The 16,114-nt window shown below is 37.2% G+C and overlaps 1 protein-coding gene across 1 annotated transcript in view; it reads right to left on the reverse strand.

The window, feature by feature from the left end:
• The window catches only part of MARCHF11 (membrane associated ring-CH-type finger 11), a 28,087-nt gene extending 26,934 nt beyond the window's left edge, over positions 1 to 1,153 (reverse strand). Inside the window, exon 1 of the mRNA XM_072411857.1 lies at positions 683 to 1,153. Within this exon, the coding sequence (XP_072267958.1) occupies positions 683 to 853 (171 nt within the window). The 5' untranslated portion in view covers positions 854 to 1,153. The remainder of the gene's footprint in view (positions 1 to 682) is intronic.
• Positions 1,154 to 16,114: the final 14,961 nt, after the last annotated feature.

A 16,114-nucleotide genomic window follows, 5' to 3' on the forward strand; every position in this document is an offset into this window, starting at 1 on the left:
ATGTAGTAGACTTTATACAGAAGGAAAGGACTGAGATGACATTTGAATGTAGTAGACAATATACAGATGGGAAGGTCCGAGATGACATTTGGATGTAGTAGACAATATACAGATGGAAAGGACTGAGATGACATTTGGATGTAGTAGACTTTATACAGAAGGAAAGGACTGGGATGACATTTGGATGTAGTAGACAATATACAGATGGTAAGGACTGAGTTGACATTATGATGTAGTAGACTAATGAGAGGTAGTAATGATAATTCAGTAGATCTGGCCAGTGATTTGTAACCCCCAAGCATATACAGTATAGCAAACACTCTGATAGATGAGGGCTGGGGGAAGTTGAAAACTGCAGGCTCATGAAATTGATCATCGGCCCTTTGGAAAGATCACAATTACAAAGTGTTCGCAATAAGCCATAATCATCTGCCATTATATAAAGTAATGTTATGAAATAATGGATGTATGGTATGTGATCCTTATGGGAAGTTCTAGCTGTGTATAGATGGGCTGTATTAGTGCTATATGGGCACATCTATGAGCTGTATGCAGTGTACATGATGCAGCTAATAGCACCGATTATCTAATGATGTCCCTGCATGATTTTAGATGATTGCCTCCTGGACAGTAGGTATGTCAGGCCAGGGGCCCCATGCCCGGTCAGTAAATAGGAGATTACCTGCTCGGGCCCCTGGAAGCAGATCTTGCATGTTGGGGGGCTCGGGGTGTCACTGCTCTGTACACTGTCCGAGTCGGTCCTGGTGTCTGGGTGAGAAGATGCCGCACACACTGGCTGCTGATCCTCCTCCTCCTGTGTATCATCCTCCGGCTTGTCTCCCTCCTCCTGCATCCCGTATGGCAGCTCCGAGGTGGGCGCAGTGAGTGTGGCCGGGGGATGAGAGCAGCGAGCGGGGTCACTGTGTGTCCGGCTCCATCACTGGGGAGGCTGCAACTCATCTGATGGAGACATGAGGAGGAGGAGACTGACACTGCACATCATCTTCCCTACAGATCAGCATGTATAGCAATGTGCTGTCACCAATGTACATGTCACACATCATGATGTATGAGTGTGCTAATCACTTCCACCATCTCTGCACATCACTCTATGCTTTCCATCCTTTTATCAGCCTGATCAACGCTGACACATCTACCCACTCACACGGCATTACCCCCTGAGTGGCAACTCCCTCAGCCAATAACCTCTGCTATTCAAATTCTCCTCTCCTCCACTGCCCTCCCCCTCCCACCTCTGGTCACTTCTCTCTCAACTGCGCAGCCGCATCTGATCTACACTGAGGGCAGCTGTGAGGGCGGAAGTGTTTCCTCCTGACAGCACAAACAGGGATTTCCGGACCCCACACACCCACATGGACCTAAAGAGCCAACACAGCTTGACTCTTGTCATTGCTATATGGCAACCACCAGCACCAACATCAGGCACCTTCATCCTTAGGGATTGCACTACATACAATTCCATACTACATGTATGACTAATAACACAAATTTACAACTTCTAGTACCGGAACTGATGTGCCCCATCACTCACCTGTGATCCTGACTCCTCTGAACACTCTCTAATATACTTCTAACTGTAATACCTGACAACATGTTCTTGATTCCTCTATCAGACGATATGTTCTTGATTCCTCTATCAGACAATATGTTCATGATTCCTTCATGAATACCACCATCATAAGCTTTTCATATATTACCTGGCGTATTAGTTACTCTTTATAGCACAAAATGTACTTTGCAAAGATATTTCAATGAAAGCTCATATTTCTCGCAATACCTCCATCTCCTTTTATTAATATGAATAATAGTGTATTAGGCTTACACATATATATACATATTTATTCTGTATACAGTCATTGCTGGATGTCCCAAAGTCCTCTGAAGAAGCCTCTATAGGTGAAACGCATCAGGACACAACATCTATTTTTTCTCCGACTCCTATACGCCTAATTCTGCATCCAAACGTAGAAGTCAATGTCTAGCCTTTTGCACCCTCCTTTGTCAGTTAGCCTGGGGATTTAATGAGAGTCTGTAATCTATACACTTGCTGTGTGATTCAACATTGTATAACCTTGTCTAAATTTATGTTGTTTAATACACTGCTGCTATCATCCTCATACTACCTATAGGGGGTATGTGCATCCAAAATGTGTGATCACACCTCCATATACACAACACACACATAGGAAATACAGGGAGATGCACAATTATGTGGCCCAGACAATGATATTTTACCTGCCCCAGGCTAATGAGTCTCAGCAGCGCCCCCTACAGGTCACCACTGAGAAGCAGGGGTTACCAACTGTCCCTAACTGCTTGGCCCTTGGCAGACCAGTTATGGCAGGGAGTTGGTGTTCCACAAGGGATTAGAAACATTAGATCGTCAAAGATGATTTAGCCATACTTGAAATGCCTAAAATCGCTAATGGAGCTGGTCAGATTAGGGGCACTTGGTGTTGGTAGCATTTTTGGGCAAAAGTGTATTTGGAGTTGTTTTACTTGGAGGGCATTTATACCAAGGAGTTAACATCTATATCCACGCTATGTCCTAGTCATGTGCTTTAACAGACCCTTAGGCCTTGTTTTATTTATTCATGCCTCCCAAAGCCGTCTCATTTTTAAAACACATTGTATGGCTGCACCACTGCTCCTTTAATAAACAGTACACCGTTCTTTGTTTTTCCCCTGTTTTTGTGTATTTAAACATTATTTTTTGTACTGGCATTCCACCTTCTTATAATTTTCATTTAATAATGAGGTTGAGGCAAAGATTTGTAAGATTTAGGAGCCCTTTAAAGCCTATTTTAACCACCTTAAAGCTAAGATTTGGCCAGGGAACTCCCAGTAAATAATACACCACTCTATAAATAATACACCTGAATCTTCCCTCTATTGGATCATAAACAGAATTCTTTGAGTTCCACATCACTTCCTGGTCCATGGACACTTCCATTGTCTGTCTTTCAGTTCACAGTTCAAAAAATTATTTAACTCAAAGTAGCTAAATTTATTGAAATAGATGCATTTTATTGAGTCCATAGTAAGCAAAGAATGCAAAGAAAATAACTGGATACTAACTATTAATAACTATTATACTAACTATTATAATAACTATTTTAGAATGGATCAAGATTACTATTTTTCAGAAAAAGATGGAAATAAATATAAGAACGGTGAAATTCTTTTATTTTCTGTCTTGATAAGATGACCTTTTTACCATACAGGAAGTGAAGAAATCTCCTCAGTGGGGCCTCCATCTGCTGTAAAACCTGACAGGAGTTTTAATGCTGCCATGCTATATTTAAAAAAATCAAATTGCTTAATACTTTATTCTAGGCATTCTTGTGATCATCTTGTTCAATAAAGGTTTATTAAAAAAAAAGTGCTTTATAAATAGACTCCTAAATATTGTTCTGTTTTCAGTGAATAGGACAAAATTAAGCTTTATTTTACTGATAGCGTATTACAATACATGTTCATTTTATAATAAATAAAAAAACACAATCAGTTGTACAGCAACACCAAGCATTTCATTGTTTATTACAGAAGGTTATTTTAGTGTGCTTGGTAATTGTTTAGATGCAGTCTTTTCTTTTCAGCTGATCTTTTTCACAGAAACCATGAAGTAAACCATATTTCTTTGAATGCCATTTAGTGCAAGAAATAACATTGTCTCTCGTTGTTTACAAGATTTGGAGATCTTTGCAAATTCTATTTTTGAAGTTGTTACTGAAAAAGCATGAAAATAATAGAACTAATTGAAGAGTTGTCAGAGGTCAGGAAAAACAATTTACAAGTATGCTTTCCATGGGACAAATATAACTAGTTTTTATTCTCAGAGGTTACAGGCAGCTATTTGTCAATGGATAGCAAATAGGATTAAATCCCCATTCCTTTCGTAAGGGTGGGGTGTAGTCACAAAACTATTGATTACATGCCTAAAATTACAGAGCTACTGCCCCTGAGTAAAGGCAGATTAATGGGTTTTATACAGTGTATAAACTGCATACAAAAACAGACAGAACAATGAAGAATGTTTAAAGCATCTAAACCTCAAAAACAAAATATAATATATTGCAACAGTTCTTACATGAAGTGGCTGCATTAGTTCTTTTTCTAAGTTTTTTTTTTAAAAACTGCTAATTCATCTAATAACGTTATTCCTGTCAAACGTGACAGTGATCACTTACTGTATTTTTTACATGAAGAAACTGCATTGTTACAAAGGCTGCTCCAATGATTTAGAATACAAATACCTTTCTTTATCTGCATTACATAAGGAGGAGAGGTTGTGTGGTTCAGAGAAATCCTGCTAACTCCCACCGTGCTCACCTCCATAGGAAAATACATCAGTTGTTACAGTTGTTGCAGCTGCTAGAACAAATTGATGAACAATATACAGAAGTAGATTTTTCACCCAAGATAAACACAACCATTGATCCCAGGCAGTGTTCTCCCCAGCCCATTTTAGCTGGGTGCACCACCCGGCACTTTTCAGCAACCACCTGGCTGTTTTTGGGTGTTTACTGAAGAGTTGGGTCACAATTCATGAGCTTCTACCCGCCTACAATTTCTTCCCTCTCGGCTTAAAAAAAAATTCTGGGTTAAGCACTGCCAGGTGACAATTCTCTGACAAATTTATAGCTTTAATTTCTATCAGGTTAAACAGGTACTTATTCTGTACTTGCCAAAAAAGTACAGTGCTAGGGGACCATCATGGAAAGTTGATGTGGGTTAATGAGGAGTCAGTGGTCCCGAGATTATAGCACTATCAATGTACCCCAATGGTGGGTTTAGGTGAGTATATGTGTAAAAAAAAAGCAAAAATCATGCAAGAGGGCAATTAGAGGAAGCTGTGAGTGGTAGATTTTGCCAGGAGTGGGGTTCAAGTAATCTGTGCATAGCTAAATTAAATATCTCCATTCGGTGCACTATTATTGCACATTATGACAAAGTGCATTCTCCAGCAATGCAAAGACTGCATGGGGGGAGGGTGGATTTTGAAATGCTGATAACAATGGTGCAATGAGGGGGTCAGTGCTTGATTTGTGCATTGGACGGCCATGGTTGGCATAACTCCAATGCATGAATGCAAGTTTTACATCATAATAGTACTTGCTCAGGGCTCAACAAGATTCTAAAACTTCTTGAACTGTGCATGTACAATTGTCTGTGTATATTTAGGTATAATTACTTTGTGACAAGGCTAGAGCTTTTATAGCATAAGCAATGTACAGAACCTTGCATTTTTTTAATGCATTTAGTTCTGTTTTAAGGAGTTACTCAGCCACACTCAAATTTATAAGAAACACTAAACATATTTTCCTTGCTAACTGAGATCAAAACTGCAGAAGTGTGTTATAAGAAATATATTTACCTAATTCCCTACTCCATATATCATAGGGCTGTATGTGGCCTTTGGCCTTCATTCCTTTAGACTAAAATCTAAAAGGGTTTTTGACAAAAAAATATTTTAGTAAGGTAAAAATAATAATTTGGACTGCTTTTATTTAAGTGTTTCTGTGCTGTTCATTCCTTTTTTATTTGATGTCTTGTCCCCTACCCTTTTCTTCTTTCTAATTCTTGTTCTTGGTCTTGGTTGCTGCAATGCGATTATGATGTCTATATATTCTCTGTCTTTTGGATTTTTTTTTTTTTTTGGTTCATGAGTCAGTATTGCTGTACTGTGTTGCTGATTTTTTATTTTTATGTAACTGTTCATTTTCAGGTATTTATGTTTTTACGAATGTATCTTTGACCTGATGGTACAATTAAAATTTAAAAAAAATGACATTAACAGCTCCAATATTGTTGATGCAAAAGACAATACAACAATTTGCAGTTACTCTGGTGCATCAAAATTTCATTTTTGTTGTTTATGATAGGAAAATTAAACACGCCTTCCATAAAAAGCTAAACTTTATACTATAGGAAATAAAAAGGTATTACCTCCAATAAGTAAACATATTGAGAGCCACCATCATTGAATTGAATTGTCATCATGTTTTTCCTACTAGAGAGAGTCCATAAGGACCCAAAGCAATGTAGATAAAACTCTGCTACAGAGAATGACAATTGATTCATTAAATAAAAATAACAGTGTGCCCTGGACTGAATGACATCATGGGTTTTAAGCATTTTCTGTATAACTGAGGATCTTTGTTATTTTAGGTAAAGTTGAGCAGCTGTATTTATTTTTATCCCATTTTTTTCTTTGGCCTATATAAAGTAAGTTGATCACCACTGGATTAGGCGTATACATATGTTGATAATAGAAAAGTCTGGAATTTTGCATCAGATTAGCAAATATATTGCCATATGGGCTTTGCTAGGAAGTTACATATGGCATCACAGTCTTCATGTGACAGGTTTGGTTTATCTTGTAAGTAATCATTCCTAAAACTATCAATATTATAATATCAAGGCTATTTAATGTACAGCCCTGCGTAATATGTTGGCGCTATATAAATCCTGTTTAATAATAATAATAAAGGCTAATTCACTGAATGTGCTGTTATACGATGGATTGGGTTGTCTTGTGCCCTTTGGTAAAACTGCACTGACCATAAGGCCTTGCCATCTGCTCTGACCTTTATCAAAATGTAAAGAATAAGTGATAATATAACATTAATATTGGTATTTCTTTCACATCATCCAATACAATTTAATTAAAGGATTACATTTATTAGTTGCACAACACACTCCTATAACAAACTAAAAAGATTCTACAATAAAATCACATAAAAACATCCTATGTATATCAATTACAATATATCAACAATACAACAATTGATACATTTTCATTTCATAAAGTAGTTATTTTGAAAATTGATCTGGCTGTCTCCTGGGTGGAAATTACAGATCAAATTTACCCCAATTTGATATACCTAAGGCAAATCCTGTGTAAAACTTATCAAGAAACTCCATTTACAAAAGAGTGAATCTAAAATATTCTGTGAGTTTTAGGGCATTTAGACAAGCTTTAAAAGAGCTGGGCTCCTGGGCCTTGCTATGGATGGGTGGGGGGTCAATACATTTTACCGAGATTGTATATGAGCACTTGAATAGGCTAAGAATTTATACATGCAAAAAAAGTGTTGCCCTGCAAAAAAGCAGTTTGCAAATACTTAAAAAGACCACATATGTAGACATACAACACATGTGTTGGCAGGGGAGCTTCCAATATTTTAGCAATATTGATATGAAAATTTCATTGTGTTGCATCCACGGCAGGTGCTTGATAATTCAAAGGGTTATCCATGGGTGATTTACTTTAATGAATGTGATCTGGTCCACAAAAACAGGTGAATGCTGCCCTCCATGACAAATTCTGCTGTTTTCATAAGGAGCACTGTTGCAGCGGGCAAGCTTGTGCTTTCGGCACATACTTGTGCTAATTTACAATGATAAAGCTTGTAAAAAAATGTCAACCGAAAAGGATACTCTGTATGATCCAATTATTAGTGTGCCTTCCTACAGGCAAGCCCTGTACATTGGGCTGTTCATAAATGATCATCCAAGTGATAATAGCACAGCATACATTATAGGCATCAGCTATGTTGTATGCAGGTTTCTCTTCTTCACAAATCCACTAGTAAATGATAATAAGCAAAAAGTTACAGTAATTAGTCTGAACTTTGTCACCCGTATTCATTTTTGTGAGCAATAAGTCTGTGCCTTTGTCATCTGAACGTACAGAGATTTTCAGCAGCTATATGTTTTTTTGTTGCTAAACAAGTATGATTTTATCTTTAATACTTTTTTTTCAATTGTTGTTATTTTAAGTAGAATTTTGGTAAAAACAGGCCTTGCAACCCCTAGTCTTACAAGTCTTACCTTAAAACCCACTACAACAGCAAACAATCTTCATGATTGAAACATACGTACTTGAACAAACATGTGTTTGAAAATTAAATCTCTTGAGCTCCCATTGAAAATAAATCAGTTAATGGAAACTTTTAAAGATGTGGATATGGGCACTTGTGTAAAAGTAGGTGATAAAAAATAGAAAAACTTTTTGTTGGTATATTCAAGTATTTACATACCACAAACTATAGATAACAATATTAATTGATAAATTTGTTTCTCCATTTTACACATAAAAATATCTTTAAAAAGTTAAAATCTTATTCATATTATATATATATATATATATATATATATATAAATATATAAAAATATATATTTATATTTATTTACACACATGTATATACTGTATATGAATGCATGTATGTGTGTATATAATATGTATATATATATATATATATAGGGGTCGCCCAAAGCAATGGGGTATCAGATTGGTCCAAACATGCGACAGCAGGCTTCCAGATAAAATTTAATGCAGTCTCCAGCCTGTATCTTTATTGCAGCAACTATCTGGCTCACTCAAGTCCTTTGAAAGACTGGAGCAAGATATACATGCAGTTACTTTTGACAGCAAAATCAACTGATGCAGAGTTTGTCTTATGGTGGTCTGTTCCTTCCAAGCTGCTTTCCACCTCTACAGGTAAAATCCCTTTTCCCTGGTCAGGCTTCAGCAGGACCCCAACAATCCAGTCCAGTAGGACAATACAAAACGTTTCATTAGTCAGTAAAGTTTTCTTAAATAACAGGATGAAGTCTGCTTATGCGTGCACATCATGGATTCCTTGATAAATTAGCCTGATTGTGCTAGCTTTGGATAGTGATTAATTCTAGACACCCAGTAATCCATTGGCTGAGTGCCTTTAATAGGTTCCGAGCCAGCCTTTGAACCAATGTCATCACAAAATGTGAGATTCATGCATGGCCTGCAAATGGCACCACATGTTGAGTCTGTCTACTGTGGCTTAAAAAATAGGAATGGCACCAAGCCAGAAAATACAAGGGACCTTGTTGCAGGCAATATGTCATAAGCAAATTACCTGGAGCGTCCTTAGCGTCACTGAAGACAACCTTTTGCCCTCAACTACTCAGTTTACCCACCTACAATGCCTGGGTATTTTTCCTACAGACCCCAACACTCCTCCTTTAAGTCCCTCTTGGCTTTATGCTATTTTTACACCACAGGGCTTGGTTGGTGGCCCTGGGGTGACAGCAAGTCATCTTCTTTCTCCTGATGGTTTGCCTCCAGTGCATTCTTTATGAGGCATGTAGCATGCAGTATAGTGTAATTTATACTATTTTAGTTGCCTGTTTAAGGGAGTTTCAAAATGTTGCAGTTACCTTGGATGATAAGCCACTGCTCCTCAAAGCCTTCAATGCCTAAGGTATTTATTTAAGACTTGCAGCTGCAATTGCAGTATCCACATGTTGGAATCCAGAATATATACATATCAAAGTCCACAAAGCTCCACAAAATTTTGGGACATGGGACACAGCAGGATTTTCAGCTGGTTAAGGGTGTCCAACAGTTTTGTGCCATTGTCACACATGACTATTCCTGGTTGCAACACTGTCCAACTACTCTGGTATGCATCTTCTTAGTTCCTGAAAAAAAAGTTCCTTTTAAGCCTTGGAAGTTTCTCCACAAAGGCAATTGTTTATTTACCACATCATTGTCAAGATAGGATAAAATAAGATATCCTCCAATCATTGAACTTCAAGGAATCACACATAAATGTGTTTGGTTTAGGGGGCAGACAGCCGGTTTATGGTTGGTGAATTTGTTAATATTTGAGTCACAGCTTCCACTCAAGGTATTTGTATGCTCTAGCCTACACTACTGCTACTCTATTTATTCTGTATGTAACTGCTGAAGATTTGTCTTTGTCTCCATCAGCTTTACAGGCGTTCCAGCTACTTTCTTCTTCTATGTTTCTGCCAATATTTTTGCTTCACTGATTTTCCAATCATTCTCTGGTTTTCACATATTGCTTGCTGAGCCTGGATTTTCTGCCTTGGCGTGTCCCACTTGGCTGCAAACCTCCATTCTGCTGCTTCTAAATGGCAATATAGTGGTTGTCAGATCTTTGTGAATACTTTGAGATTATTGTTAGTGTGTCCAAAGATAGAATTGTACTATAATCCTTATTAAATGCCATCCTTGCCTGTCTTTTTTCTAGTCTGTAATTTTAAGCCTCAATAATAATCTTTAGTTGTTTACTCCTGAGTTCCTTTAAGCATGATGACACAGGCATCCATTATTTTAACAAAACATTAGTATCAAGGTTGTAATGAAAGTAGAATGTTTTCACTTTTGTTCTCATCTTCCTTGCTGACTGCTTCCAAGAGTCATAGGCCTTGTTAAATGCCCTCTTATGTTTCTTTTGCTTCCTGGTCATGCAGTTCCTGGCCTTTCTTTGTGAGATTACTTTATCTGCAGATGGATCTGATCTGTGCAACCTGTGCAGTTTTGTTGGACTGTGCAATCTGGACAAAAGCTGCAATAAACTGTGGAGCACAGAGGTAGCATAAAGTTTTCACTGAAGCAGCCCTTTCCACTAAAGAACAATCAGATCAAGCAGTGTGTCTCTGATGGGTGCTTTAATCACAATATTCTTGCCAGACAAAGTTCAGTGAATACAATGAAATTTTACTATAGAATTTTAAAGGTCAAACCAATAATATAAAAAGGTATAAATCAGACAGAAAACAAAATGGAAGAGAAGGCCTAAGTATAGCAAAAGTATAAAAAAAAAACAACTGTGAATAACATATCAAGAACTGTAGAAATTTGTTTATGTTAAAGCGTACCTAAACTCAGAATTTTCACTTTACATAAAAGGGTGGATAACCCTTTTACTTAGGGTAAAAATTACGTTTTTTTATTTTTTTAGGTGCAGCACCGCCTCCTAATTCTTGGCCGCCTAGGCGGTTGGGAATGAATTGGAACGCCAAGCCTCCAGGGATACCTACGTCAGTCATCCCGGTAGGCTCTTGGGCGCTCCTTCTGCACAGTGAGATTGCATGTGCAGTGGGATCGACAAATTTTTTTCATCCCACGTCACCCGATCTCACGGCTGGGTGACGAAGAGAAGACGAAGATGGCGGCACCTGGAGCGCCAGCTCCGGGAGGGATGCCGAGATGACGCGGGACCCCGATGCCGGACACCCCCCGAGTGATCAGACTGCCCTGTAGGACTGAAGGTAAGTGTGTTTTTAGTTTTTTTCGGGAGTTTTGAGTATAGTTCCTCTTTAAAGTGTTAAGAGAGGGGGAGATAAACCTTTCTGATCCAGATGAAACTGGCTCTGTAGAATTTGTTTAGAAAGTGCACCAGTTGGGATTTACCTAAATATTTTCCCTTTAATAATTTCCATTTTAGGTTTAGTTCCTTTGTAGACTTTTATACTTATTTTATCTGTCATTAATATTCTTGTTAAAGGACTATTTCACTTTTGTTTTTAAACTGATGTCCTTTATACAATAAAGAGTAAATGCAGTCGTGAATACACCATGCTCTTTACTTTCCATAAGTGAATCAGTTGCTGATGCTTCAGATTTATTTTCCATGGAGTCCTCACATGTAACGGAAACAAAGAGAAAGAAATAAGGACATTACAACAGGATTAAACAAGAGGTGCTGAACAAATATCGCAATGTTACTTCATTACACCAAAAGTTAACCTAAACCTAAATTATATGTTGAGAAGCAGCTAATGCAAATATTGATTGTAGTGTAGCTTATGGCACTAATAATATGAAAAAATAAATACAAATATACAATTTTACACAATAGCCTTTCATTAAATAAAAAGGAAGCAGAAATCAAGAGAAATCAATTCTACACAATTTTTTGATGCTGTAATTCTTTAGATTAGAAAGTTTATGAGTACTTAATTGTATGCACATAAAAATGCAATCAAAGATTTACTCTGGCTGCGTTTTATTTGCATTTCTCAAGTTCTCCCTATAGCTGTCATCATTGCATACAAATTTGATCAGCTGTATATTTTACCAACATGAACTGGGGCTTGTGGGTAAAAGAAAAGTTATATTTAACACTAGCACCAGTAACATGATACAGCATAATACTAGAGTTAAAACCAACACTGATCCAAAAATAAAATACATTTCACCTGACAGCAGTAAATAAAAAAAAAATAGGATTCACTCTACAGTAAATTCATAAAGTATAGTTTACATTGGATATAGGTATCTCTGATAAAATTTTGCTTATGCATTAAGGGAGCCTGTGAGAACATAAAACTGGTGGCTGTCATAGCAATTTTAGGAGAATCATATCTATAATTTATTGGACTAATTTTAGCCTGGGACTTTAGTAGGTGAAATCAGAATGATAAGAGATAGGAAAGCTATGAATTTGGTTTCCATTATTTCTTCTGCAGTAGTTGAGCCTAGAAGCACTCTTGACAACTTCCAAGTTCATTTATCATTAACATTCACAGGTTAAAAAAGCAGTAAAAAATATAGGCATTAAACTAAAAATATTGTAAGTGTGCTTGAATAAAAAGGAATTGGTATTAAAATTGGGCAGTAACGATTGGGTTTAAAAATTGTGTTTGCTGAACAAAGTCTATGTATTAAAATCACAATGGGCAATATCAACTGGCCATAGTTCCTAAACAAATGCAAATGAGCAATGATAATCATCCTACATAAAGCATGTAAAAGGTAGAATCTGAAGTACACTGCCAAACGCATACACCCTAACTTGCATAATACCCGTCTTTGGGGTACGGTGTCAAATGCTTAGGCAAAGTCCAAGTACTCAATATCAACTGCTACTCCACTGTCTACCTGTTTACTTACTTCCTCATAAAAAGAGAGTAAATTTGTTTGACAACTTCAGTCTTTGTTGAATCCATGCTGACTATCACTTATAATATTATTTCCTAGCAGAAACTCCTCTATGTGGTTCTCTATCAAACTCTCTTTACAACTAAAGAAGTTAAACTTACTGGTCTATAGTTACTTGGTAATGACTTTTCTCCCTTTTGAAAACATAGGCACCGCAATGGGTTTAAAATAACTGAGCTTTGAGGACACACGAATGCAATCAATCAGATCCTGGAGCTTTCTCAATCTAATTTTATCTAACTGTTGCCTTATCAAAATAACTTTAAGTAATTGTGGCTCGTTTAAGGCTGTACCATTTGCACAAAAAAATTCTCTCTCAAATAAATGTTTTTATCTTTCCTGGTTTTGCTTCCTGTTTATAACTTACATGAAAATAAATGAAATCACATTATGATCACGGCTACCCAGATTTTCTTTTCTATGCAAATTTGTTATAAGGTTTGCATTGTTAGAAAAATTTAGGTCCAGCAGTATATAATTTCTGGTTGGGACTTTCTATAAACTGTAGCATAAAATTATCTTGTAATAAATTTGTAAGTTTCTGCCATTTTGCTGTATCTTTAGTGCCATTACTCCAGTCAATGTCTGAGTATGTAAAATCACCTATCACTACCACTGTCCCAACCTTTGCAGCCATTTTTATCTGTGCAAGTAGTTGATAGGAAGAGGGGAGCCTATAGGAGACTCCAATAATTTACTGTGTAATATGCATCCCCATACGCAACTCCACCCATAATGTCCTAACCTTATCACATGGTCCATGAACAATTTCTTTTCAGATCACCTCTCACATACAGACTTCACATACACTTTAGTTTACTCTGTTTTTTGTATTTTTGAAAGAGTATAACCAGGAATGTTAACAGCCCAGTCGTGAAGAATAAAGCCAGGATTCAGCAACACCAACTAAGTCATAGGGCCTAATTTTTTAAAGCTCTCCAAAGCTGGAGAGGATACACTTTCATCAGTGAAGCTGAGAGATTCAGCAAACCTAGAACAGCAAATAACTTTGAAGAAATCCTCCCCCCAACTATCCCACCACATATAGAATGTTAAAAATACCTACCTGCTCGTGGGTTTCCGGTAAAATTAGCACTGCATCCTTTGCGCAAAATCGCAAAGAAATTACCTTTACTCTGGAGTGCTCAGGCTATTTTCTGTAGATTTGCATAGAGTTTAGCATGTGGCATCACGTTTGTGGTAGGTAAGTATAGTTTAATGTATTGAGATATTATTTAAAGGTGGCAGTGAGCTGATAATAATGCAGACCTTTCATTTGCAAACATTGCAATGTGTTAACAACTCACTTAAAGCAGAACTAAACTAAAAAAAAAAACTCCTGCGTGGGTGATAGAGCCTGCGGTAAGTGGGGAAAAAAAGAGTGCCAATCTCACTGTGCATGCATGAGATCAGAATTCTTCTCTCCCATTAAAAAAAATGGATTTTACACCCTCCCCCCCCCCCCAAAAAAAAAAGCAATGAAGGTGCTATTTACCCTTTTATGTAAAGTAAAAATTTAGGTTTAGGTCTGCTTTGTAGCTGCTCCTTGACTGAATTGACCCTTAAGCAGAGCTAAACTACTATAAAAAATTTTAAAGTGGTGGTCAGAATAGGGGGCGGGAGAGTTAAAGCAAAATTTACCCTATCATTTCAAAACAAGTAAGAAATGCACAGTAAATGTTAATAAATCATCAATAAAACATACTAATGTTGTTTTCTGTAGTTTTCTTTTATTTACAATCTGCCTGTAACAGTGTGCTAAATGCTACATTTAGGGTGTGCCATTGGTGATGACTGCCCTAGTTTTCAATGTTTTCATTTCAGCTTTTAATCAACCTTTCAAGCCCTTTCATGGTTGGTATCATAGCTGATCAAATGTGCAGCACCACAGCAACTTTGGATCTAAAAAAAAGGCTAAGATGGCACCGCCCATGGCTTACACTTTAGGGCAATGGCTTTGGCCATGGATCTCAGAGATTTGAAATTCTTGGTTAACTTTACTCTCGTGTAGAATAAACCAGCTACCTTTACTCTTCTCGCAAGAATAATCACACCTCGCAATAATAATAATATCCACCTGTAGAAAAATGCTGCTCAGATAAAAACCAATGCTGCAGCATTTGGCACTCAAGCAAGATAGTCTTACATGCCAGAAAAAAAGTTTGTAATAGATTATAATTTCCCAACAGCAAAATTCTTCAAACTAGGAGGCAGTTTTGAAGAAAGTTTAAAGTTCTTGCAAGGTGCCAAATCAAGGAAAAGTGGCATGTACAAAATGTAGGACACCCCAATAATTCTTTATTAAGAATTGTTCATATATCAATGTCTAATCTTTTTATTTATCTCTGGAAAAGAAAGTGATTTATTAGGTAAACAACCTTTATTTACTCAATTTAACAAAAGATATCCACAAAAATGTATATTCTGAGTAAAGATTAAGGACACTCTACCCCCTAATAGCTAGTTTTACCCTCTTTGGCTGAGATAACTGTAGGGAGACGCTTCTTGTAGCCATCTACCAGTCTCTGACATCGGTCTGAGGAAAGTTTGTCCCACTCGTCTATGCAGAATTCTTTCAGCTCTGAGATGCTTGAGGGGTTTCTTGCATGTACAGCCTGTTTAAATTCACCCCACAGCATCTCAAAGGGATTAGGATCTGGGCTGTGACTTGGCCACCCCAGGACTCTCCAATTCTTTTTCTTTTTCAGCCAGTTATTGGAGGATTTACTGGTATGTTTTGACTCACATGTTCCTCAAGAACCCTCTGATACATGGTAGAATTCATGGTGGATTCTGTGATGGTGAGTCGGCCAGGTCCTGCTACAGCAAAGTATTGATTGATTGAGTCATACAATTTCACATCAACAGTAGCAAGAGCTTGCTGTAGCTCCCCTGATGATTTTTTAAAGTTTTTGGAGACTAGTTTTAGCATCTTTTGACTTATTCGCAGGGTGAACCTGCTTGGCTTTACTTTCTAGACTTTTTTTGGCCAGTGGAATGGCTGCTTTTAAAATCCCTTATCAGATTTATAAACTGCTACAATCTTTCTGAAGGCCTCAGACAGCTCTTTTGATCTCACTATGGTGTTCATTCTCACTTCAACAGTCAGGAGCACCCAAACTGAATGTCTGAGGTTTAAATAAGGGCAAACCTCCTTCAAAATGCTGAGTAAGGGTGTTCTAATCATGTGCACCTGATGTGACACACCTGTGTATGATTTGAGACATTTTTAAGTGGGAATAAATGTAGAGGTGTCCTAATTTATTCCTCACCAGAAATTGCATTTTTTTAGAATTACAATTTACTGAAAATTTTGAAAATTCTTTTATTCAGTTTTAGTTGTTTAGTTGAATT

Source organism: Pyxicephalus adspersus, chromosome 5, assembly GCF_032062135.1.
Source record: "Pyxicephalus adspersus chromosome 5, UCB_Pads_2.0, whole genome shotgun sequence".
In the NCBI taxonomy this organism is placed as follows: Eukaryota; Metazoa; Chordata; class Amphibia; order Anura; family Pyxicephalidae; genus Pyxicephalus; species Pyxicephalus adspersus.